At 41.1% G+C, this 26,374-nt stretch overlaps 1 protein-coding gene across 3 annotated transcripts in view; it reads right to left on the bottom strand.

The window, feature by feature from the left end:
* LOC126262191 (MPN domain-containing protein) overlaps positions 1-26,374 on the bottom strand; it is a 151,327-nt gene that overhangs the window by 69,552 nt on the left and 55,401 nt on the right. For all 3 annotated transcript variants that reach the window (XM_049958605.1, XM_049958607.1, XM_049958606.1), the window contains exon 5: positions 21,113-21,194. In XM_049958605.1, coding sequence (XP_049814562.1) covers positions 21,113-21,194 — 82 coding nt within the window. The remainder of the gene's footprint in view (positions 1-21,112; positions 21,195-26,374) is intronic.

Here is a 26,374-nt window from a genome sequence, read left to right as displayed (position 1 = left end):
TCTATTTTGGTTTTTTTTCACAGTTTAGTACACCTTCTTCCCATTTTCATGCTTGATCCGCATTCAGTTTTTGACGGGCCGTCCACTGGGCCCTCTTACCACTAAATCTGTGATGGGGAGTTTCCCTTGTTAGTTCAATCACACGTCCCATAAGATAACATGGAGTACAGTAAATAAAGTTAGCTAGAAAACTTAATTTCATGTCATCACAATAAGAGATATATTTTAGTGCTAAATACGCTCAACTTATCTTTGTCTGCGCTCCAATTTAGCCTTACATCCATTAACAAACTAAGGAATTTTACACAAAGCATACGATGTCTATTTGTAGCACAAGAAGGTAACTTTTATTTGCTTCAAGTTTTGTTTTAATAATACTCCATTCAAAAATTTACATATGTTATGGAGTCAAGCAAGTATCTTTTTATGTACAAAAATTTGAAAAGTAGTCACATATGGTCTTTTATCATTTACCAAGCAGTAGTATAAATTATGGTTACCCCGAGAACATACATACTTCAGTCTTAAAAGATGCTCCAAAATCATGATTACGAACCTGCCACTAACAGCAAGAGGCATGAAGCTGGAAGCTGCAACCTGTCACCCAATACAAGGATGTCTATAATGTCGCAGAAGTTGAGTAGCACCGTCATTGTGGTGTAACAGTTATGATACTAGACTGTTGCATGGAGGGTTGTGAGTTCAAAACTCACCTGAACTGTAAAATTTTAACTTCTATATTCGGTTTGAGGACATTCTACAAGTATCCAAAAATTTCAAGAATCATTGTACTGGAGTGTTCTGTAACTGTATATATACCGTATGTGTTGTGGCCAGAGGCAGTTCTCTCCGCGCTCTTGTATGTGCAAGTGCTGAATATCTACATCTACATCCATACTCCGCAAGCCACCTGACGGTGTGTGGCGGAGGTTACCCAGAGTACCTCTATCGGTTCTCCCTTCTATTCCAGTCTCGAATTGTTTGTGGAAAGAAGGATTGTCTGTATGCTTCTGTGTGGGCTCTAATCTCTCTGATTTTATCCTCATGGTCTCTTCGCGAGATATACGTAGGAGGGAGCAATATACCACTGGACTCTTCGGTGAAGGTATGTTCTCGAAACTATAACAAAAGCCCGTACTGAGCTACTGAGCGTCTCTCCTGCAGAGTCTTCCACTGGAGTTTTTCTATCATCTCCATAACGCTTTCGCGATTACTAAATGATCCTGTAACGAAGCGCGCTGCTCTCCGTTGGATCTTCTCCATCTCTTCTATCAACCCTATCTGGTACGGATCCCACACTGCTGAGCAGTATTCAAGCAGTGGGCGAACAAGCATACTGTAACCTACTTCCTTTGTTTTCGGATTGCATTTCCTTAGGACTCTTCCAATGAATCTCAGTCTGGCATCTGCTTTACCGACGATTAATGTTATATGGTTGTTCTATTTTAAATCACTCCTAATGCCTACCCCCAGATAATTTATGGAATTAACTGCTTCCAGTTGCTGACCTGCTATTTTGTAGCTAAATGATAAGGGATCTATCTTTCTATGTATTCGCAGCACATTACACTTGCCTACATTGAGATTCAATTGCCATTCCTTGCACCATCCGTCAATTCGCTGCAGATCCTCCTGCATTTCAGTACAATTTTCCATTGTTACAACCTCTCGATACACCACAGCATCATTTGCAAAAAGCCTCAGTGAACTTCCGATGTCATCCACCAGGTCATTTATGTATATTGTGAACAGCAACGGTCCCATGACACTCCCCTGTGGCACACCTGAAATCACTCTTACTTCGGAAGACTTCTCTCCATTGACAATGACATGCTGTGTTCCGTTATCTAGGAACTCTTCAATCCAATCACACAATTGGTCTGATAGTCCATATGCTCTTACTTTGTTCATTAAACGACTGTGGGGAACTGTATCGAACGCCTTGCAGAAGTCAAGAAACATGGCATCTACCTGTGAACCTGTGTCTATGGCCCTCTGAGTCTCGAGGACGAATAGCGCGAGCTGGGTTTCACACGATCGTCTTTTTCGAAACCCATGCTGATTCCTACAAAGTAGATTTCTAATCTCCAGGAAAGGCATTATACTCGAACATAATGCGTGTTCCAAAATTCTACAACTGATCGACGTTAGAGATATAGGTCTATAGTTCTGCACATCTGTTTGACTTCCCTTCTTGAAAACGTGGATGACATGTGCCCTTTTCCATTCCTTTGGAATGCTATGCTCTTCTAGAGACCTACGGTAACTGCTGCAAGAAGGGGGGCAAGTTCCTTCGCGTACTCTGTGTAAAATAGAACTGGTATCCCATCAGGTCCAGCGGTCTTTCCTCTTTTGAGCGATTTTAATTGTTTCTCTATCCCTCTGTCGTCTATTTCGATATCTACCATTTTGTCATCTGTGCGACAATCTAGAGAAGGAACTCCAGTGCAGTCTTCCTCTGTGAAACAGCTTTGGAAAAAGACATTAGGTATTTCGGCCTTTAGTCTGTCATCCTCTGTTTCAGTACCATTTTGGTCACAGAGTGTCTGGACATTTTGTTTTGATCCACCTACCGCTTTGACATAAGTCCAGAATTTCTTAGGATTTTCTGCCAAGTCAGTACATAGAACTTTACTTTCGAATTCATTGAACGCCTCTCGCATAGCCCTCCTCACACTACATTTCACTTCGAGTAATTTTTGTTTGTCTGCAAGGCTTTGCCTATGTTTATGTTTGCTGTGAAGTTCCCTTTGCTTCCGCAGCAGTTTTCTAACTCAGTTGTTGTACCACGGTGGCTCTTTTCCATCTCTTACGATCTTGCTTGGCACATACTCATCTAACGCATATTGTACAATGGTTCTGAACTTTGTCCACTGATCCTCAACACTATCTGTACTTGAGACAAAACTTGTGTGTTGAGCCGTCAGGTACTCTGTAATCTGCTTTTTGTCACTTTTGCTAAACAGAAAAATCTTCCTACCTTTTTTAATATTTCTATTTATGGCTGAAATAATTGATGCCGTAACCGCTTTATGATCGCCGATTCCCTGTTCTGCGTTAACTGTTTCAAATAGTTCGGGTCTGTTTGTCACCAGAAGGTCTAATATGTTATCACCACGACTCGGTTCTCTGTTTAACTGCTCAAGGTAGTTTTCAGATAAAACACTTTAAAAAATTTCACTGGATTCTTTGTCCCTGCCACCCGTTATGAACGTTTGAGTCTCCCAGTCTATATGCGGCAAATTAAAATCTCTACCCAGAACTATATCATGGTGGGGAAATCTACTCGAAATATTTTCCAAATTATCCTTCAGGTGCTCAGCCACAACAGCTGCTGAGCCATGGGGCCTATAAAGACATCCAATTACCATGTCTGAGCCTGCTTTAACCGTGACCTTCACCCAAATCATTTCACATTTCGGATCTCTGTCAATTTTCTTCGATACTATTGCACTTCTTATCGCTATAAACACGCCTCCCCCTTCACGGTCCAGCCTGTCTCTGCGGTATACATTCCAATCTGAGTTTAAGATTTCATTACTGTTTACGTCTAGTTTCAGCCAACTTTCTGTCCCTAGTACTATATGGGCATTGTGACCGTTTATTAATGAGAGCAGTTCTGGGACCTTTCTATAGACCCTCCTGCAGTTTACTATTAGCACATTAATACTGTTATTCCCTGTTGCATTTTGCCTACTCCTACCTTGCCGCGTCTCAGGAGGCGTCTTGTCGGGCCTAGGGAGGGAATTCTCTAACCTAAAAAATCCCCATGTGCACTCCACACGTACTCCGCTAGCCTTGTAGCCGCTTCCGGCGTGTAGTGCACGCCTGACCTATTCAGGGGGACCCTACATTTCTCCACCCGATAGCGGAGGTCGAGAAATTTGCACCCCAGATCTCCGCAGAATCGCCTGAGCCTCTGGTTTAAGCCTTCCACTCGGCTCCAAACCAGAGGACCGCGATCGGTTCTGGGAACGATACTACAAATAGTTAGCTCTGATTCCACCCCGCGAGCGAGGCTTTCCGCCTTCACCAATTCCGCCAACCGCCTGTACGAACTGAGGATGACCTCTGAACCCAGACGGCAGTAGTCATTGGTGCCGACATGAGCAACAATTTGCAGTCGGGTGCACCCAGTGCTCTCTATCGCCGCCGGTAGGGCCTCGTGCGCTGCGAACGCCGCTGAAACCGCCACTCCCTTTGGGGAGAGTGTGGCCCAACCGCGTCCGGTACCCGCGAAGATGTCTCGACAGCAGGGACAGTGGGTGAAGCATGTAACACCTGGGGTGTACCTTGCGACACAACAGACTCCCCCCTGCCGCTACACTCCGAGGCAGCAGACTGAAGACGGCTGACCACAGCCATCAACACGTTCAGCTGTTCGCGATCAGTGGCCAGCTCATCCTGCGTCCGTACACAGGAGTCACACATCCTATCCATCCTAAGGAATCAATTTACTGAAGAGAGTTAATCAACTTTTAACTAGACTGCTAATTCACTAAAGGCGCCTGACTATTGACTAAACTGTGATTGCTAGCCACTTCTTGTAGAAAACAAAGAAAATAGCACTACCTGTCTCTGGACTGTATTGAAAACAAACACTAGCACTACTGGCACTATGGTTGACTAAAGGGACTCTCTCTGACTGTATTCAAAACAAACAAGAAATCTATGGAACACTATTAATAGCACTCGACAAATAAAGCTCCCTAAAAGCAAAAACACACGGAAGAAGTGACAAGTACGAAAAATACAGTTAATACTTAAATACTTAATTTAAGGTAGCTCGCTGCACAGCATACGTGAAGCAGACGGCGGTTAGGACGACACCTTCGTTAAGTGAAGTTAGTGTTCGTAATTCATCTTATTACGCCTTCTTCTACGTGACATTATTCTGGCAGAGACACTGGGTATTGTAACTTGTGACAGGGCACATTATCGAAAACACAATGGCTCCCATCAGGCCACGACACAGCCATCGTTTACATGGCAAGAAACCCGACTTCTAGCCATATTCAACAGATTGCAATCTATCGGAGACAGAAGAAGAAGAGGACGTTACAATGACAGCAACTGTGTGCCACCACATGAGACATCCATCCAGGTTCTCTGGTGACAATGGCCAAGATCCAAACCAGTGGCTGAAAGTATATGAGTGTATAGCCAAATTTAACAAACGGGATGACACCGTGTATTTGGCTAACGTATTTTTCTAGTTGGAAGGCACTGCCAAGCAATGGTATGAGAACAACGAGGGAAGTATTCCAGGCAGAACTGCACAAGTTATTTCGGCGACACACAATGACAGAAGTGCAAGGCTGAAGATAAATTAAAGTGCAGGGCACAGCATCCAGGAGAAACTACAGCATCCGACATTCAATACATCTCGGACCTGTGTAAAACAGTGGTTCCAAGAATGAAGGAGGAAGATAAGGCTGCACATCTCATGAAGGGTGTTGCTGAGGACACATATCAGGCCCCACTCCTGAAGGAGGTTTCGACAGCAGATGACGTATATATATATATATATATATATATATATATATATATATATATATATATATATATATAAACAGAGTTTGAATGTCTTCCAAACATCGTATAGATGTCTGTGATGGAGGAAGAAACTAATTTCACAAGTGTTCTTTGTCAGATAGTGAGAGAGGAAGTCCAGAAGGCACCTGGACTGCACAGCGAGCAAAAAACCAAGACACTTCAAGAGGTCATACGGGAAGAAGTGGAACAGACATTGAACTCCATCTCTCGTCCTTCATTTCCCTTTAAAACAGTGAAAACGTCGAGACCCAGGCAAATTTATGTTCCTACAATGCCGCATGAGGAACCTGTTTGGGCACCAAGAAAGACTGATGTCTGGAAGACCCAGGATAACCAACCAGTATGTTTCCACTGCGGACAACCGGGACATGTGGTGCGCTATTGTTGAGAAAGGCTGCAGATATTTGATGACGCCCACGCCAGAAGACAGCAGACCGATCTTAGCCGACGCTAACTCCGGGACAACGATGATGAACAAGAAGATGTGGGTGCAGGACGGCGTAGGTCACCATTACCACAAGCTAGCCGCTGGAGAGGACGTTCCCCAACACGCCAATCAAGGTCTCCATCACTGTTTAGAAGCTCCAGCTGATCAACTAGCCACCGCAACCTGGAAACCTAAAGGGTGCGACCTTCCTTGGAGGTGAGGCCGCCAAAGAGAAAAATCCTCTGCATCAATCACTACAAAAATGATAGGAAACTAAATCGATATCCTCATTGATAACCAACCAGCCCAAGCTCTTGAGGACTCTGGAGCATCATATTCAGTCATTTCGGAGAAGTACCGCCACCAGTTGCAGAAAACCGTATTCGTCGACAACAAAACATCTCTGTTGAAGTGGCTAATGGGAAACATGTAAAACCTACAGGAAGATGTGTCATTTGTGTGGGTATAAGTGGCCATACACAGCCCTTAGAATTCATTGCCTTACAATTGTGTAGTCATGACGTCATTCTCGGATGGGACTTTTTGAAAGCTTCTCAGGCAATTATAGATTGTGGTCACTCGAAGATTATGCTAGACGAGATGAGATACTGTGAAAAGGAAGATGCACATCCGAGTGTGTGGAAACTATGTGTGCTGGATGAAGAGATCATTCCTGCAGTCAGCGCTAGAAAGGTAACTGTCATGTGTCATGCCGTGCATCAACCCATGGATCTTGCAGTGGAATGTAAGAGAAGCATACCATTGAAGAATAACTTGGTCATCCCAGCCTCTGTCGGATCATTTAAGAACGAATTCAGTGAATTGTGGATAGTTAACTGTCGCCGAGATCCTTACAAGACGCATGTCCGTAGCAAATGCTGAGCCGTTAATTGCAGAACAGCTGAGCGTCATAGAAACCTCCCATGCCGAGTCTGTGGGTGAAATTGGCGCTACCACTATGAGGCAAGATCTTCTACCTTGACTATCATCAGATCTCACTAAGGAACAACAGAAGAAGCTACTTGCCATTCTTCAAGAGTTCTCTGAATGCTTCAATCCACAGGTGAAGAGCAAATTACAGAAATCGATGGTGAAGCACCGAATTAGCACTGAAGACCATCAACCAATAAGCCAGGGAGCATACCGTGTGTCAGCAACGGAACATTGAATAATTCGCGACGAGGTAGAGAAAATAATGAGGAATGACATCATTCAGCCCTCGCAGAACCCATGGTCATCACCAGTGGTTCTCGTCAGGAAGAAGGATAGCAGTTGGCGCTTTTGTGTTGATTACAGGTAGCTTCATAAGGTAACCAAAAAGGACGTTTACCCTCTTCCACAAATTGACGATACACTAGATTGTCTGAAGGGGGCTAAGTTTTTCTCAACCATGGACATGTATTCAGGATACTGGCAAATCGAAGTAGATGAGGCTGATCATGAGAAAACTGCATTCTTCACCCCTGAGGGCCTGTATGAGCTGTTTGGTTTGTGTAATACACCAGCAACTTTTGAATGGATGATGGATAATCTTCTAAGTCACCTGAAGTGGATGATGTGTCTTTGTTATTTAGATGACATTACAGTGTTGTCAGAGACATTTGATGAACACATAAAAAGACTGAGGGCCATTCTTAAGTGTCTCCAACAAGGCGGACTGAAACTTAATCCAATAAAGTATCTCTTTGGAGCAAAAGAAATAAAAATACTTGGACACCTTGTGTCAAATGAAAGTGTGCAGCCAGACCCAGAAAATGTGAGATCTATAATGGAATTTCCTATTCCTAAAAGTATTAGAGATGTGAGAAGCTTCCTTGGATTGTGTTCTTATTACCGTTGTTTCATCAAATACTTTTGTATCAAAGCCAGACCTCTGCAACAGTTGTTAAAAGCCAAAGGTGAATTTATCTGGGGTGGTGCTCAACAAGATTCTTTCGATGTGTTGCGAAAAGCTCTGATGACTGACCCTGTACTTGGTCTGTATTATGAGAGAGCCCCTACAGAACTACACACAGATGCTAGTGGGTATGGGATCGGTGCTGTTCTGGTGCAAATTTCGGATGGAAAAGAGAAGGTTATAGCCTATGCTTCTAGGACACTTACAAAAGCCAAGAGAAACTACTCAACTACAGAAAGAGAATATCTTGCTGTGTGGGCCATGTGCAAAACAGGACGACTCGCCAGGTGGGCACTGCGTCTTCAAGAGTATGACATTACTATAGTGTACAAAAGTGGAAGAAAACACCAAGATGACAACTGTCTGTGCAAGACCATCAAGACTTTGATGATGATAGTGACTCACTTGATGCACTCCAGGATCTCTCTGCTGAGCAGAAGAAGGACGCCAAGATATCTAAAATTATGCTTGCCTTAAATCGGTCAGATGATGTGAAAGGACAATTTAAGGTAGTTAATGGATCACTTTACAAGAAAAAAACTGATCCGTTTGTAAAGAGGTCCAGTGAATCCTAAACACATGTGCTTAGATGTTCTAAAGAAATTCCATAACACACCTGAGGCTGGACATTTAAGATTTATTAAGTCATGCGATAGTATCCGCAAGAGATTTTCCTGGCCAGGTTTATTTAGGAGTGTTTGTCACTATGTGTGGCACTGTCGAGAGCCCCAGAGGAAAAAAGGCAGTTCCTCAGAAACCACCTGACCGACTCACACCAATTCCACCAGCCGAAACGCCTTTCCAGCATGTTGGGATTGACCTCCTTGTACGATTTCCAATGTCTGCTAGTGGAAATAGATGGATTATTGTTTGCACTGATTATCTGACACGCTATGCCATTACAAAAGCCATGAAAACAGCTGAAGCATTCAAAGTAGCCAAATTCATAACAGAAGACATTGTATTAAAACACGGTGGCCCGAGGTCGTTAATTACGCATCGAGGGAAAGTTTTTCAATCAAATCTTGTGACAGAGATAAGCCGTCGGTGCAACATTACTCATCACATGTCGGCTGTCTATGACCCGCAAACTAATGGGCTTACTGAACGCCTTAATAAGATCTTGGCTGACATGCTACCAATGTTCGTCAATGTTCAGCAGGGCAACTGGGATGAGGTGCTACCTTCATGACGTTTGCCTACAACACCGCCAAACAAGACACCACAGGATTTACGCCATTTTTCCTGGTGCACGGGTGTGAAGCAACTACGACGATGGTCACTGTGTTGCTGTTACATCCTGATGACTTGGATGACGACTACATCAGTCAGGTGTTAAACAGAGTTGACGAAGCTCAGCAGTTAGCTCAGCTCCGCACACTGTAGGGTCAAGAAAACGATCGCCGAAGGTATGATGCGAGCCATGCCCTGTTGTCTACCAGCCTCGTGACCTCGTCTGAATCTTCACTCTTGTTCGGAAGGTTGATCTCTCTGAGAAGCTCCTCAGGCACTACTTTGGACCTTATAAAGTTGTAAGACAGCTGTCTGATGTTACTTATGAAGTTGAAGATTTCGACCCCGACACAAGATGTAGAATGATATGAGATACAGTCCACGTCCTTCGAATGAAGCCATATAAGGATCCTGCACCCAGGGTAAATTCGAAGTTCCAGCAACAGGCAACAAGTGGGAAGGTGATGAAGAGTGTAGTGGAAAAGGAAGTTCTAAGAAGATCACCGCCAGGGTGAACATCAGTCATCAGGAGTCGGAATATGCAGGACCAATGACTGGTTCCCAGACTAGGAGGATGTAACACTGAGGTGTTGTTCTCTTAAGCAGGGAGCAATGTCGCAGAAGATGCTGAGTAGCACCCTCACTGTGGTGCATCACTTATGATACTAGACTGTTGCATGGAGAGTCGTGAGTTCAAAACTCACCTGAACTGTAAAATTTTAATTTCTATATTCGGTTCGAGGACATTCTAGAAGTATACACAAATATCAAGAATCATTGTACCGGAATGTTCTGTAACTGTATATATACCGAATGTGCTCTGGCTGGAGGCAGTTCGCTCCATGCTCTTGTATGTGCAAGTGCTGAATAAACCTTCATTAAGTGAAGTTAGTGTTCATCATTCATCTAATTAGACCTTCTTCTAGGTGACAATATATTCTTATGCTGACAATTACTTCAATTCCGCAAAACTCATATTGATAGAAAAGCAGTTCTCTGGGCAGCCAGTATTTTAACTGGTCAGCAAGTGACATGAGATGTATTGTTGCTGAGGTGGTCAAATGTTTGTGGGTGGTACAGGTTGCTAATTGAAAAGATTGATTAACAAATAACAAAAGCTTAGTTTAATGTGGCATGCCTAACCAAATTCAAGAATAAAGTCTCCATACTGGAAGCACAGGCATAGAAAATATTAAATCTACATCTACATCCATACTCCGCAAGCCACCTGACGGTGTGTGGCGGAGGGTGCCTTGAGTACCTCTATCGGTTCTCCCTTCTATTCCAGTCTCGTATTGTTCGTGGAAAGAAGAATTGTCGATATGCCTCAGTGTGGGCTCTAATATCTCTGATTTTATCCTCATGGTCTCTTCGCGAGATATACGTAGGAGGGAGCAATATACTGCTTGACTCCTCAATGAAGGTATGTTCTCGAAACTTCAACAAAAGCCCGTACTGAGCTACTGAGCGTCTCTCCTGCAGAGTCTTCCACTGGAGTTTATCTATCATCTCCGTAACGCTTTCGCGATTACTAAATGATCCTGTAACGAAGCGCGCTGCTCTGCATTGGATCTTCTCCATCACTTCTATCAACCCTATCTGGCACGGATCCCACACTGCTGAGCAGTATTCAAGCAGTGGGCGAACAAGCGTACTGTAACCTACTTCCTTTGTTTTCGGATTGCATTTCCTTAGGACTCTTCCAATGAATCTCAGTCTGGCATCTGCTTTACCGACGATTAATGTTATATGGTTGTTCCATTTTAAATCACTCCTAATGACTACTCCCAGATAATTTATGGAATTAACTGCTTCCAGTTGCTGACCTGCTATATTGTAGCTAAATGATAAGGCATCTTTCTTTGTATGTATTCGCAGCACATTACACTTGTCTACATTGAGATTCAATTGCCATTCCCTGCACCATGCGTCAATTCATTGCAGATCCTCCTGCATTTCAGTACAATTTTCCATTGTTACAACCTCTCGATATACTACAGCATCATCCGCAAAAAACCTCAGTGAACTACCAACGTCATCCACAAGGTCATTTATGTATATTGTGAATAGCAACGGTCCTACGACACTCCCCTGCGGCACACCTGAAATCACTTTTACTTCGGAAGACTTCTCTCCATTGACAATGACATGCTGCATTCTGTTATCTAGGAACTCTTCAATCCAATCACACAATTGGTCTGAGAGTCCATATGCTCTTACTTTGTTCATTAAACGACTGTGGGGAACTGTATCGAACGCCTTGCAGAAGTCAAGAAACACGGCATCTACCTGGGAATCTGTGTCTATAGCCCTCTGAGTCTCGTGAACGAATAGCACAAGCTGGGTTTCAAGCGATCGTCTTTTTCGAAACCCATGCTGATTCCTACAGAGTAGATTTCTAGTCTCCAGGAAAGTCATTATACTCGAACATAATACGTGTTCCAAAATTCTACAACTGATAGACATTAGAGATATAGGTCTATAGTTCTGCACATCTGTTTGACGTCCCTTCTTGAAAACGGGCATGACCTGTGCCCTTTTCCAATCCCTTGGAATGCTACGCTTTTCTAGAGACCTACGGTACACCGCTGCAAGAAGGGGGGCAAGTTCCTTCGCGTACTCTGTGTAAAATAGAACTGGTATCCCATCAGGTCCAGTGGTCTTTCCTCTTTTGAGCGATTTTAATTGTTTCTCTATCCCTCTGTCGTCTATTTCGATATCTACCATTTTGTCATCTGTGCGACAATCTAGAGAAGGAACTCCAGTGCAGTCTTCCTCTGTGAAACAACTTTGGAAAAAGACATTTAGTATTTCGGCCTTTAGTCTGTCATCCTCTGTTTCAGTACCATTTTGGTCACAGAGTGTCTGGATGTTTTGTTTTGATCCACCTACCGCTTTGACATAAGACCAAAATTTCTTATGATTTTCTGCCAAGTCAGTATACAGAACTTTACTTTCGAATTCACTGAACGCCTCTCACATAGCCCTCCTCACATTACATTTCGCTTCGCGTAATTTTTGTTTGTCTGCAAGGCTTTGCCTATGTTTATGTTTGCTGTGAAGTTCCCTTTGCTTCCGCAGCAGTTTTCTAACTCAGTTGTTGTACCACGGTGGCTCTTTTCCATCTCTTACGATCTTGCTTGGCACATACTCATCTAACACATATTGTACGATGGTTTTGAACTTTGTCCACTGATCCTCAACACTATCTGTACTTGAGACAAAACTTTTGTGTTGAGCCATCAGGTACTATGAAATCTGCTTTTTGTCACTTTTGCTAAACAGAAAAATCTTCTTACCTTTTTTAATATTTCTATTTATGGCTGAAATCATTGATGCAGTAAGCGCTTTATGATTGCTGATTCCGTGTTCTGTGTTAACTGTTTCAAATAGTTCGGGTCTGTTTGTCACCAGAAGGTCTAACATGTTACCGCCACAACAGCTGTTGAGCCAGGGGGCCTATAGACACATCCAATTACCAAGTCTGAGCTTGCTTTAACCGTGACCTTCAGCCAAATTATTTCACATTTCAGATCTTCGTCAATTTCCTTCGATACTATTACACTTCTTATCGCTATAAACAAGCTTCCCCCTTCACTTTCCAGCCTGTCTCTGCGGTATACATTCCAATCTGAGTTTAGAATCTCATTACTGTTTACATCTGGTTTCAGCCAAGTTTCTGTCCCTAGTACTATGTGGGCATTGTGGCCGTTTATTACCGAGAGCAGTTCTGGGATCTTTCTATAGATGCTCCTGCAATTTACTATTAGCAGATTAATATTGTTATTCCCTGTTGCATTTAACTTGCCGAGTCTCAAGAGGCGTCTTGTTGGGCCTAGGGAGGGAATTCTCTAATCTAAAAAACCCACATGTGCACTCCACACGTATTTTGCTACCCTTGTAGCCGCTTCCTGCGTGTAGTGCACGCCTGACCTATTCAGGGGGACCCTGTATTTCTCCACCCGATAGCAGAGGTCGAGAAATTTGTACCCCAGATCTCTGCAGAATCGTCTGAGCCTCTGTATTAAGCCTTCCACTCGCTCCAAACCACAGGACCGAGATCAGTTCTGGGAACGATACTACAAATAGTTAGCTCAGATTCCACCCTGCGAGCGAGGCTTTCCGCCTTCACCAACTCCGCCAACCGCCTGGTCTTTGAAGACTGTTAGACAAGGTAAGTCTTCTTTAACTCTGCAGAAGTTGCAAAATACATTCCAACAGAGAACCAAAATATGAACATAGAAATATATCTAAAAACAAAGATGATGTGACTTACCATACGAAAGCGCTGGCAGGTCGATAGATACACAAACAAACACAATCATACGCAAGCTGCTTGTGTCTGTGTATGTGTGGTTGGATATAGGTGTGTGTGCGAGTGTATACCTATCCTTTTTTCCCCCTAAGGTAAGTCTTTCCGCTCCCAGGATTGGAATGACTCCTTACCCTCTCCCTTAAAACCCACATCCTTTCGTCTTTCCCTCTCCTTCCCTCTTTCCTGATGAAGCAACCGTTGGTTGCGAAAACTAGAATTTTGTGTGTATGATTGTGTTTGTTTGTGTATCTATCGACCTGCCAGCGCTTTCGTATGGTAAGTCACATCATATTTGTTTTTAGATATATTTTTCCTGCGTGGAATGTTTCCCTCTATTATATTCATATGAACATAGAAATGTTTATCCAGGTTTTCCATACTTTTAGTGCCTTCAAGAACTCAGATGACACAGTGTTATTCCATCACACAAGGTCTCTTGCACACAGTTTCACATTTGGTACAAATTATTTAGTTACTACTGGTCTTTGGTGTGTGCATTTTCTCTGCAGCCCTAATGTCATTCCAAGTGACTTTACACTTTACAGTCATTTGCTCTGGAGCTATTGATGTACAGGTTAATAAAGAATTCAGTTTTGTATTTTATTTCTTGCTATTTTACGTGATGTGATAGTACATCAATGTCAATAGCATTGGGAAAGGGTATCTACACTTTCACTTGTGACCCTCTGTACACAAGACTGTAAGGCTAAACTCCTGATTCACTGGCTTCGCTATTTAGTGTACATTTACCACATGATATATTATTCACGCAAATAACAATAATAATTATGATTCTGTGAAGTGTATAAACAATAATAATAATTATTATTATTATTACTGTTATTGTATTATTATTATTACTATTATTATTTTTATTATTATTGCAGAAGGCAATGTACAAAATTAAGGCATCATCATCATCAACAACAACAACTGATCCTAGCCAATTTTGGCAACAGCAACTGCAACCACAGGTAGTTGGCAGTCATGTGCTCTCATGTGCCTGCACGAGTGCAACACATCAGGGCTCCACTAATGTAGTTGCACGAGGGACATTCAGTAATTAAAGATGAAAACTGATGTAGGAATGCAACAGTTTGTGCAAGTGGTTTTGTACTTCCATGACATTAAGTTGGAACCAGTGGGATAAGCTGAAAACAGCTGACAGATTAAATTTGTTTTCGTTATAACCTCAATATAGCATATGGAGAAATTTTTTATAAGTGGGTAAAACAGTTCAAAAATGGTCAAACCTCAGAGACTGACAGGCAACGTCCTGGCCGGCCAGACAATGTATCAATTCCTTCGTTTGAAACCTGAATTTATGACATTATTCATGAAGATTGACATGTTGAAGTTTAACATATAGGAAAAACAGTTACAAGAATGAAAGTGTGTACAAGCTTGAAAGAATGCTATGAAATGGAAGTTGATCCTTTTGTAAACAAAATTTTGATGTATGATGAAACTTGATGTCAACATTTTGAACTAGTTCAAAAGACAAAGCATGAACTATAAGCACACCAGCTCACCTATCCAAAAGAAATTCAGAACACGAGATCAGTGGGAAAAATTGTGCTGATCGTCTTTTGGATGACCAATGTGTGGCCTTTTATGATTATTCGGATGAAAAGCCTACAAAAAAATTGCCTATTACTCAGACATGCTTATGAAGAAAGCCAGCAATGAGAAAAAAATGTGGATATTAAGGTAAATGCATGACTTTACTACACAACAATGTTTGCCCTCACACCACCCAGATGACCCAAGAAACTATTGAAAAAATGCGTTGACAGATACTTCCACATTCTCTCCCTACTATTCAGATTTGGCTCCATTGGATTTTCGTTTGTTTCATTCACACAAAGAGGCTTTTACGTTATATTGAAAAAAAGTCAGCAACAACAAGGAAGTCAAAGCATTCATGGGAAAGAGGCTCAAACAGCAAGTAAAGACTCCTTGGTACACTTCTTGCTAGAGCGCACAAAGCATCATCTAGGAATATTCTTTTATTTCATATGTTGTTGCAAATCTTCCTTCTTTCAATGGGGTTTTCAACTTTGGAAATTAAAAAAAGTGCACAGGGACCAGGTTGGAGAGTATGCAGTGTGAGGTAGCACTGTGATTTAGTTTTCTGCACAATAGTCATGTACCACCAGGGATGAATGTGCGAGTGCATCATCATGATCCAAGAGTCATAAATAATCTCGCTACATTTCAGGCAGTTTCCTTCTCACCTTTTCTTGCAGGCGTCGCAACATATCCTGAGAGTACCACCGATTAACAGTTTGTCCCTGTGGCATGACTTTATGATGAACTAATCCTTCAAAGTCAAAGAGCACTATCAGCATGGCTTTGGCACCTGACCTGACCTGACGAGCTTTTTTTTGGTCTTGGAGAACCTTTCCCAATCCATTGTGAAGACTGAACCTTGGTCTCAACATCATAACCGAAGACCCATGTCTCATCACCACTTATGATTCTCTTAAGGAACATCTTGTTCTCACTTGTGCAATGCAAAAGCTCTTCACAGATTGCGAGGCGAAGCTCTTTCTGCTCTTGACTCATGAGCTGTGGGACGAACTTGGTGGCAACATGATGCATTCCAAGATGCTGTCAGGATTTCACGACATGACAACTCTGAAATGCAGATATGCCAACTTTCAAAAGTGAAAAGTCAGGAGAATTTTAGTGGTGTACTGTTGTGAATTACAACACATCCCTGACGATTAAAGTTGCAATAATTCAATACCTGTAACAACTCAATTACATTTGCTTTATTATTTATATGTAAGTACTAAATAATGGACATACCTGAGCGTTCAGACTGTATAATTTTTCATTCAACATGCTCAACAACATGAATGATGAGCTCTGCAGGCTTCTTTGAATTCACACACATTCAAGTGAAGCACTCTCGAGAGAACTCCATTTCGAAATTACAATCCGAGAAAACAAATTAACGTCTATTAGATTTCTGTTTTGACATTAGCACACTTTTGCATGAATAAATCACTGTTAAATGATCACACGTTTTCATTTCATAATGCAACCCATATTTGTACCTGTTAGGCTTAGCAAATAATCTGAATAGTTTATCAGTCTGAATTTGTTTGATTATGGTAATTACTTATTCAGCACACCCGTAGCTGACCTAGCCTTCTTCAAAAACCCTGAACTAAATTTCTACTCAAAGCACTTGCCTTTTTGAACTGATTTTAAAATTAAAAGTTTCTCCAAAGACGTTTATGGAAGCATGGACCTGAACTGAGTTTTGCTCTATGTAACTGTGTAAAAAATTCTCTCTCATTCCACATTACTATGTGGAACTTACAAAATAGCCAGCATCACCTTTGCAAGTTTATCATATTGAAGAAGCCCATCAGCCGATTTCATATGACCTACCAACGCCCACTGAACATCAATTCACTCTGCTGCCAAGTTGGTTTCTTCCAGCTGAAAGTTACAGAACTGAGAGTGGAGAATATCAACTTCTGTATCTAAGTGTCCACTTTCGCTAGTCAGAATATTAGTTAACATAGTCAAGTAGCAGCCATACCTTGTCATCCACCAATATATCGAAGGTGCAGGTTTTTCAAATAGTAAGGAAAGTATTGAAACTGCTCTGAAAATCGGGAGACCATTCTTCACGGTCGGGAGATCGGGAGGCAGAAGGAAAAATCAGGAGTCTCCTGCTTAAATAGGGAGAGTTGGCACGTCTGCAAAATGTTACATTCTTCTTCAATCTCTCGGTAAGTCAGTCTTAGATTGGCACGCAAAATTTCGTTGATGTTCCTGACAAGTGCATTGCTGGTAGATGTCAAAGGGCATCCTGAACGAGCGTCATCTTTAACTTCTGTCTGGCCATTTTAAAACCAAGTGAACCATTCGTAACACTGAGTATGCCTTAAGCGCTCGTCACCGTAGGCTTCCTGCATCATTTGGAGTATCTCTCTAAGTTCTTCTCAAGTTCCATGCAAAATTTAATGCAGACGCGTTGCTCCTCTAACTCTGCCACCTTGAAATTTGCAAACTGTGCAACAGAATGTTCTACTCAATACGGCACTGGACAATAACTAAAAGACATACAACAATGAAACTGCTGGCTGTTACACATAAAACACAGGCATGTTCAGGGATGCCAATCAAATTTCACTCCAACACACCATTGACGCGAAACAGGCTATTTAGCTATGTTAAAAATATGGTTCGGATGTTTGTTATTCTGAATGATCATAACTTTTAATAGCATTTTTGGTCAATATTCTCACAAAGTATTTGTTATTTTTATGTAATTAAAGCTTAAAAATCATTTAATGATAAGATCTCGTCATGTGATCGAAAACGCTCTGCTATTGGCTGATGCTCTGGTGACGTCACAAACTAGGAGCAAGACTAAGTTATACTTGTGTTATAGGAGCGTTAGCCGAAGTTACAACACTTTTATGTATTTTTATTGCAAACAGTTTAGCTATTTAGTGATGGAAAAAGCAATTACAACTTTTAAGTAACAAAGAAAGGAATTTTGTGAACGCCGACAGTGGAAGCCTTGCACAAGTTGATGCATTTGTGCTACACCCTTTTAGAGCAGCGATATGTGGAATGATGGACACTCTATTCTCTACTCCTTGCAACATCATTAAACTCGCTCAAAACTAAGGAACTGTAGAACTTTTGCAAATGGACCCACAGAGAGACTACCTCCAGCAGGCATTCCATGGCGCAGTGGACAGCGCATTCGATTGCAGATAAGGAGGTTACATGTTAGAATCCTTGAAGGGTCACACATTTTTAAAAGTTTTATATGAAATAAGAAAATAGCATTAGCAAGAACTGATTGTAGCAGTTGTTTCGATTGTAGGATGTACTATACAGGGTGTTACAAAAAGGTACGGCCAAACTTTCAGGAAACATTCCTCACACACAAAGAATGAAAATATGTTATGTGGACATGTGTCCGGAAACGCTTACTTTCCATGTTAGAGCTCATTTTATTACTTCTCTTCAAATCACATTAATCATAGAATGGAAACACACAGCAACAGAACGTACCAGAGTGACTTCAAACACTTTGTTACAGGAAATGTTCAAAATGTCCTCTGTTAGCGAGGATACATGTACCTACCCTCCGTCGCATGGAATCCCTGATGCGCTGATGCAGCCCTGGAGAATGGCGTATTGTATCACAGCCGTCCACAATACGAGCATGAAGAGTCTCTACATGTGGTACCGGGGTTGCGTAGACAAGAGCTTCTAAATGCCCCCATAAATGAAAGTCAAGAGGGTTGAGGTCAGGAGAGCGTGGAGGCCATGGAATTGGTCCGCCTCTACCAATCCATCGGTCACCGAATCTGTTGTTGAGAAGCGTACGAACACTTCGACTGAAATGTGCAGGAGCTCCATCGTGCATGAACCACGTTGTGTCGCACTTGTAAAGGCACATGTTCTAGCAGCACAGGTAGAGTATCCCGTATGAAATCACGATAACGTGCTCCACTGAGCGTAGGTGGAAGAACACAGCAACTTCTCTGACGCTGACATTAGGTTTATCATCAACTGCACGAAGAATTGCCTCATCCATTGCAGGTGTCCTCGTCATTCTAGGTCTTCCCCAGTCGCGAGTCATAGGCTGGAATGTTCCGTGCTCCCTAAGGCGCCGATCAATTGCTTCGAATGTCTTCCTGTCGGGACACCTTCGTTCTGGAAATCTGTGTCGATACAAACGTACCGCGCCACAGCTATTGCCCCGTGCTAATCCATACATCAAATGGGCATCTGCCAACTCTGCATTTGTAAACATTGCACTGACTGCAAAACCAAATTCGTGATGAACACTAACCTGTTGATGCTACGTACTGATGTGCTTGATGCTAGTACTGTAGAGCAATGAGTCGCATGTCAACACAAGCACCGAAGTCAACATTACCTTCCTTCAATTGGACCAACTGGCGGTGAATCGAGGAAGTACAGTACATACTGACGAAACTAAAATGAGCTCTAACATGGAAATTAAGCGTTTCCAGACACATGTCCACATAACATCTTTTCTTTATTTGTGTGTGAGGAATGTTCCCTGAAAGTTTGGCCGTACCTTTTTGTAACACCCTGTAGGTTAGGGTTAGTGTTGTTTAACGTCCCGTCGACAACGAGGTCATTAGAGACGGAGTGCAAGCTTGGGTTAGGGAAGTATGGGGAAGGAAATCGGCCGTGCCCTTTCAAAGGAACCATCCCGGCATTTGCCTGAAACGATTTAGGGAAATCACGGAAAACCTAAATCAGGATGGCTGGAGACGGGATTGAACCGTCATCCTCCCAAATGCGAGTCCAGTGTGCTAACAACTGCGCCACCTCGCTCAGTCATAACGCCCTGTATATAGCTTCACAGTACTCTTAGTGTGAGAAATGGACAACAGAGGATAAGTGCATCTACTTTGCGAACAAACACTTCACTTTTTTGGTAAGCTTTGCTAGGAGTGAAGATATCACCATATGCCCTCAGTACAATGAGGTGTAGAATGATGAGGTTATACAAAGAGATGTAAAGCTTGTACAGCATGCAGATGACACAGATGTAAGGGCTGTGATGTTTGTGAGTGTTAACTAACGTTAGCATCTGAAGCAGACTTACTTCATCTTTATGTAAGATGATGAAATTGCAAAAGTTTAAACATTAAGGATGCTAGCTAGACATTGCAAAGATAAAAACATTATTTCTAATAAAGTAAAAAGTGTGTGGTCACATTAACTAGAACATATATTTTTGAATGTGACGAGTGCAAACAGTGATTGCAAATGTCAGTGTATGTAACAGCAAGGAAGACACAATAATATTCTGTTTCTGATCGGTGTGGTGAAATTTGTAATTGTAATGTGGTTTTCATACGAGAGGACTGTCGACTGGTTTTACAAGTGAGTTAAAATGTTCTTTTGGATTATATTTGAATCAGAAATCTATGGACATCGTCTTATAAAATTCAATGGTTTACTGCTCTAACAACTGAGCTGCTGAATAACTGAGGTGTAGTTAGGTAAAACAACAATTTTCACTAGGAGTTTAATTTTGTTGAATGGTGCTATCCTGCATTGTAACAGTGGGAGAGCATACCTCATTGATAAATTAATGTCAACACATTTTTAGTTAAGTTAGTGAACTTGTACGTCGATGTGGTGGCAACTTGCTGGTACAGTGCAATCACATTTTACCCATCTTCTCATTCTCTGGAACACTCAAAAACAACTTTTCAGGAGTTTTTGTAGATTTATTTGTACAGTATGGTACTACACACACTTTGTATCCCATTTTCCAAAACATAAATTCCATAACAAGACATCACTGTGAATTAGCATTATGACAGTACGAGCAAAGAGCTAGCCAGTGACATCACAGGCATCACATTACTCGAATTGAGGATTTTAGCAGGCATTAAAATTATTTGCATTTCATTTCCATTTTTATAAAATGAAATTCAAGAGCAAAAAAGCATTCTAAGAGCATAAAATGACATAACTAATCATATAAGGTTTCCAGAAAACAGTTAAATACAAATGTTCCAGAATTTTTTGACCAGGCCTCGTACATACATCCCCATATCACAACAAAGTGACATGAAAGGTCATAATCTATAAATTTCAAATTTGTTCAATTTAGAACTGATTGTAGAATTTTATATTTTCTTCTACTTACTGATTGATGGAACGAATTCCTAACACATTATGTTTCACAATCCGCTGCACTGACACGAGCTTTTCCTTCTCCATTTCATCGTCTGTAAAAAGAATTATACAAACAACATACAAGATATTCACACTTACTATCTTACTGAAAAATCGTTACAATACATAAGGAATTTGAAAATCGAGTATAACAACATTAAAATATAGCTGTGGCTAAGCCATGTCTCCACAATATCCTCTTTTCTAGGAGTGCTAGTTCTGCAAGGTATGCAGGAGAGGTTCTGCGAAGTTTGGAAGGTAGGAGACGAGGTACTGGCGGAATTAAAGCTGTGAGGACAGGGCATGAGTCGTGCTTGGGTAGTTCAGTTGGTAGAGCACTTGCCCACAAAAGGCAAAGGTCCCGAGTTCGAGTCCCGGTCTGGGACACAGTTTTAATCTGCCAGGAAGTTTTGTATCAGTGCACACTCCGCTGCAGAGTAAAAATTTCATTCTGGAAACATTAAAATAATTTGCAAAGAACACAGTGAAAATAAACTACTGGAAATTAACAATTAATGCACACAAAAGTGGGGAACAGTATTTTTGCCAAATCAGATTCTTCTGTATTTTATTTGTCTTAGGTACTCCTTGGCACCATGCGGCAGTTGGAGTTCGTCAGCAGATCCCTACGTCACAGTAAGTGCTGCGTGGAGCTATCATCATCGCATGGACTGCCTAAGAGGGCCTCCGAGTAATAAACCACAAGAGTCACCAAGGAACACTCAAGATCAGATGTATATCATAAGTATAAAGAAAATCTTGTAAACCTGAATTAAAGTGAGCTAGGCATCCACTGAACATACAACTCTATATGCAAGCATACAATAAATGTTAATAGTTATATGAAGTTGAATATCACATTGAAAAATTAAAAAAAAAAGAACAACAATTATCAATCAGTATTTTGTGAAGAAACCTTTATCAAGAATTATTATGGTGTTGCCAGCCCTAACCCCTTTCATGACCAGTTGAATTCTTTTATTTACTGCAGCTAAGGACAATGATGTTTGGACAACAACAGAAATGAGCAGAACAGTGAAAATATCCAGGAGTGCTCTTGGCGAGCTACATGTTTTTTCCTCCTTTTTTTCTCCTCCCCCCCCCCCTCCAAAACTAGGCTTTCAATATGTTTCAAATGTAAATGTTACAATAAACGTCTATTAAAAGTTCTAATGTATGGCAGTGAGACATGGGATGTTAAGCAAAAAAAGAAGAAGAAGATTGCTCAATAAGAAATGGTGAGATGCGTGGTAGGAATTATTAGGAGATACATGGAAATTGAACCATGAAGTTCATTGCTGGATTCAAAGAGATTAGAAAAGACAATAATGAAGACTTTATAAAATGTGAGTAGATTTTGTAATAAAACATGCAGAAGCAACATGGGCATGTAAAGCTGAACACCATAACCAATGTATAAGTCTTAGAGAAAGCCTTTTATCCAGCAGTAGATAACAGTCAAATGTTTAGTGATGATGATGACACAAGATATTCCAATCAGTGGATTGACAAAATGGGATGACACATTGAGGAATTAACAGCTAATGCAATAGGAATAATAACCTCAATAGAAAAACTATAATACAAAACATTAATTATTCAAGTTTAAACTCTAGCAAAGAAGATTATACTGTAGAAAGTATGTGATAATGAATCGCTAAGAAAATAGTAAGATGAACTATAGCAGGAGTTGGAAAAGCTATAGGATGCATTCCAAAATAAAATGGTCAGGAAATGGATGTATGGAAATGAAATGAAGTGAAGGGCTGGCTGAAGAGGTAAGAAAGGATGTACTAATATCCAACAAATTAAAAAAAAAGAAAAAATTACATCCAAAGCTCTAACTTATTATTAAGAATCATTGAAAATAATTAATTTTTGAAAATATAATGTAACTGCGTAGATAAAAAAAAAAAATCTACTCACCAAGCAGCGGAGGGAAGGATGAAGAAAAAGGACTAGCAAGGTTTAGGACATGGGAAGAATTTGAAAAAGTCACTCAGCACCTGGATAAGGGGAAAGGGGGGGGGGGGGGGACTTACCAGACAGAATGGGAAGGAAAGACTCTTCTCATCCTGTCCAGTAAGTCTCCCCTGAACTGGGTTTTGAGCGACTTTTTCAGACTCTCCCCATTTCCTAAACCTCACCAGTCCTTTTCCTTCATTCCTCTTGCTCCCTCTTAAACCTTTCTGCCAGAAGAAGGAGCCACTGGCTCAAAAAGCTTGCAAATTTCTTTTACCTTTATATGTGCCAGTTCTCCTGCTGCTGCTTTTTTTGAGTAGATAGTTTTTATTTATCTAATTATACTCTTAACAATGCAGGAGAAGACAGATGGCTACTTACCGTAAAGAAGACACGTTACATTGGAGACAGGCACAATTAAAAGATATTGTGCCGGAATCTGGTCCAAGCTGCTAGAGTTGGAGTCACAATTACATAAGGAGTGCTTGCTTGTGTTTCATTTTGCTGATAAACGGTGTAGCTGAAAGCTTTATGTACGTGTCTTTTAACTGCGACTGTCTGCAACTTAATGGTTCTAGTTATGGTAAGTAACAATCTGTCTTTTCCTACATTGTTGATACTCCTACATGGAGTTTCCATTGTTCAGTTACACTATTACCAAGGATGACTGACAAGACGTAACACTTACCTCTAAGCCAAAGTGCTGAGTGGTGTAGAGGCATATAAGGAGCAGTGAAGACTGCTGCTAAGCTTTCAGCTCTTGTTCTCGTCTAAAGCAAGAAGTTGAAACTCACATACACACAAACTCTTCTGCAGCCATGGCATGAGTAGTGATCGAGGTTGAGGAAGAGGAGTGGAGGGGGGAGGGGGAGGTGACGACATTCTGAGTAGCAGGCAGGGCAAGGAGTAATTGGGAAGAGGAATTTCACATACAAGCAGTGAATGAAGAACCAAGCGGGACACAATTATGAAGAATGGACCTAAGAAGCACAGAATAAATAACAAAAATACACACACACAAATAAATGAATTGGCAAGAAAGACTGAGGAAATATTTATTCAACAAGAAAACGCGATGCAAAAGGAACATTAAGGATGAGTACAATACAGTACAGAAGCAGAGCAAGGAAGTGGAAAAGGGTCTGATGCAGCAGTGAGGCTGGGACTAGGAGATGTACAGGTCACAAGAATCGTGCTAGCATAAGATGTGCTGCACAAACACAGATTCCACCAGTGCAGTTTTGTGTAGCCAGTTGGACAGGAAACAGTATCAAAATAGCATGCAACACAAACCAGCGTTCTACTTAGAAATATGTTCTGGAAGTGAATTCTTTAACACAATTTGGCAGCTCATGAAAGTGGTAAGTCGTCACGCTCACATGGAATACCACACTGTGTTTGCAGATATGGTGATAATGTGGGTTCTATCAGATTACTTAGGTTCTGACAGCATTATGAAATGCCTACAATCGGTAAATAAATTGCATGCTGACGATATTGGTGATATTCACAGAGATATGATCCAAGAGTTTGGGCACAGCAATGTAATAAGAATAAACCAAGGTATTAGAAAGTTTATTTGCAAATCAGAACACTACTTTTGAGAGTCTGGCTGAATCTTGAAATGGGTATTTTTCAACCAGTCCACAATATATCGTTGAGTATTTTATGGAACTGAGTGATAAGAGAAATCATCTTTTTTAATTTGTTAGTAGTGGTGCAATGAATAGAGAACATAGTGCTGAAGATTTTTTCGTGGCTGAAGACTGAATAAATTTCCACTTTTTAGTGCGTTAAGAATGGCAGCAAAAATGGTTAAGGTATTGTTAAATGTTAGTTGCTCTGAAGTAGCAATAAAATCTTGTGGAATAACCACATAGGAACAGGTAAGTAGGAGGAGCACCATTGCACACCATAAGGTGGTCTTCAGAACGTGTGAAATGAACAGGTGAAATGAATTTGTGAGAATGTTTACTGAAGGACTGAGGAGAGAACGTTTGTCAGCAGTCAGAAAATGAGAATGTAGGCAATGAACATGAATCGCATAAAGGGTTTATTTAAGGTTGCCCACAAAAGGATAAGCATAAGGAAGTATCCATAACCATAGCTGTACTCCAGAGTTGTTTTTATACACTAGCTCCAAAGAAGAAGTTATTTTGTGTTAGCACATAAGTCAACAAGACTGACTAGTTACAAGACACGTTGCTCAGCATAACACAATTCCAATAGCTGCTTTACACCTTATGCTATGCCAATCTTGCTCCTTATGCTGGCTTCTCTAAACTATGCAGATGGAACAGTTCCCTGATAACATCCTATGGTTCTACACTCCCCAGCCACCTTAGTCCAAATCTCTGTTACTACCTGCCCACCTTGAGCCTCTGCTGCATTTTCACTTTCCTATTCCTTCTCAACCAACCTCTTTTCTCTTGTGTACTCCTGTTCTATGGCAAACACTTGCCAACTTCTGACCTGCCCATTCATTATTATTTATTTATCTTATTGGCCACAGTGACTCAAAAATTCAGTTCCTCTATTTCACTATTTTATCTCTCTTTCCTACACACCAAATCCTTCAAGTGTGCTATATTGCCCCTACATTCATTCACTTCAGGTAATCTCCCCCCCACCCCCTCCCCCCAACACACACACCTATATAGTGTTCATTGTACCACCACCACTATTTCCACTCTCTCCACTTACATCATGATACATTAAGTCTTTGTGCCTGTGTATTTAAACTTCTTGCTATGGAGAAAGTAAATAGCTGAAAGCTTAGCAAGCAAAGAGCTCTCTTTTTATGTAAAAATTGGCTCTGTCTCAAAATATAAGCGGTGATCTGTCTTCTCGATTATTATTTAAATCATTAAGGACTTTCCATTACTGGATTCTGTACAGGGTACTGCTTTAAATTACTAAAAAAGAGGACAAAATTCACTGGGAACAATTATCTTTGACAATGGTTAAGTTACTGTACTACAGGAGTGGAGAAAATCTAGATGCATAAAATGTTATGGAAATAATCTGAAAACTATGAGTGTGAGCCTGATTTCTGATGTACAAATGAATGACACTTATTTTACAATAGTTTTACAAAAATAAATAAATAAAATGTCTGCAGAGAAGCTGCATAATAAAACATTGAACCTGCTTCATTCAGATTTTGTAAATGTCAGCTATGACACTGTGTAACATAAAAACTGGAATTAAATTTTTGAGAAACAGGCTGGAATAAGAGAACTGAAGAAGCCGAGAAATCAGAAAAATACCG

Source organism: Schistocerca nitens, chromosome 6 (genome assembly GCF_023898315.1).
Source record: "Schistocerca nitens isolate TAMUIC-IGC-003100 chromosome 6, iqSchNite1.1, whole genome shotgun sequence".
Taxonomy (NCBI): domain Eukaryota; kingdom Metazoa; phylum Arthropoda; class Insecta; order Orthoptera; family Acrididae; genus Schistocerca; species Schistocerca nitens.
Note: the sequence above shows the minus strand (reverse complement) of the source record. Positions and strands in the feature narration are given on the sequence as shown.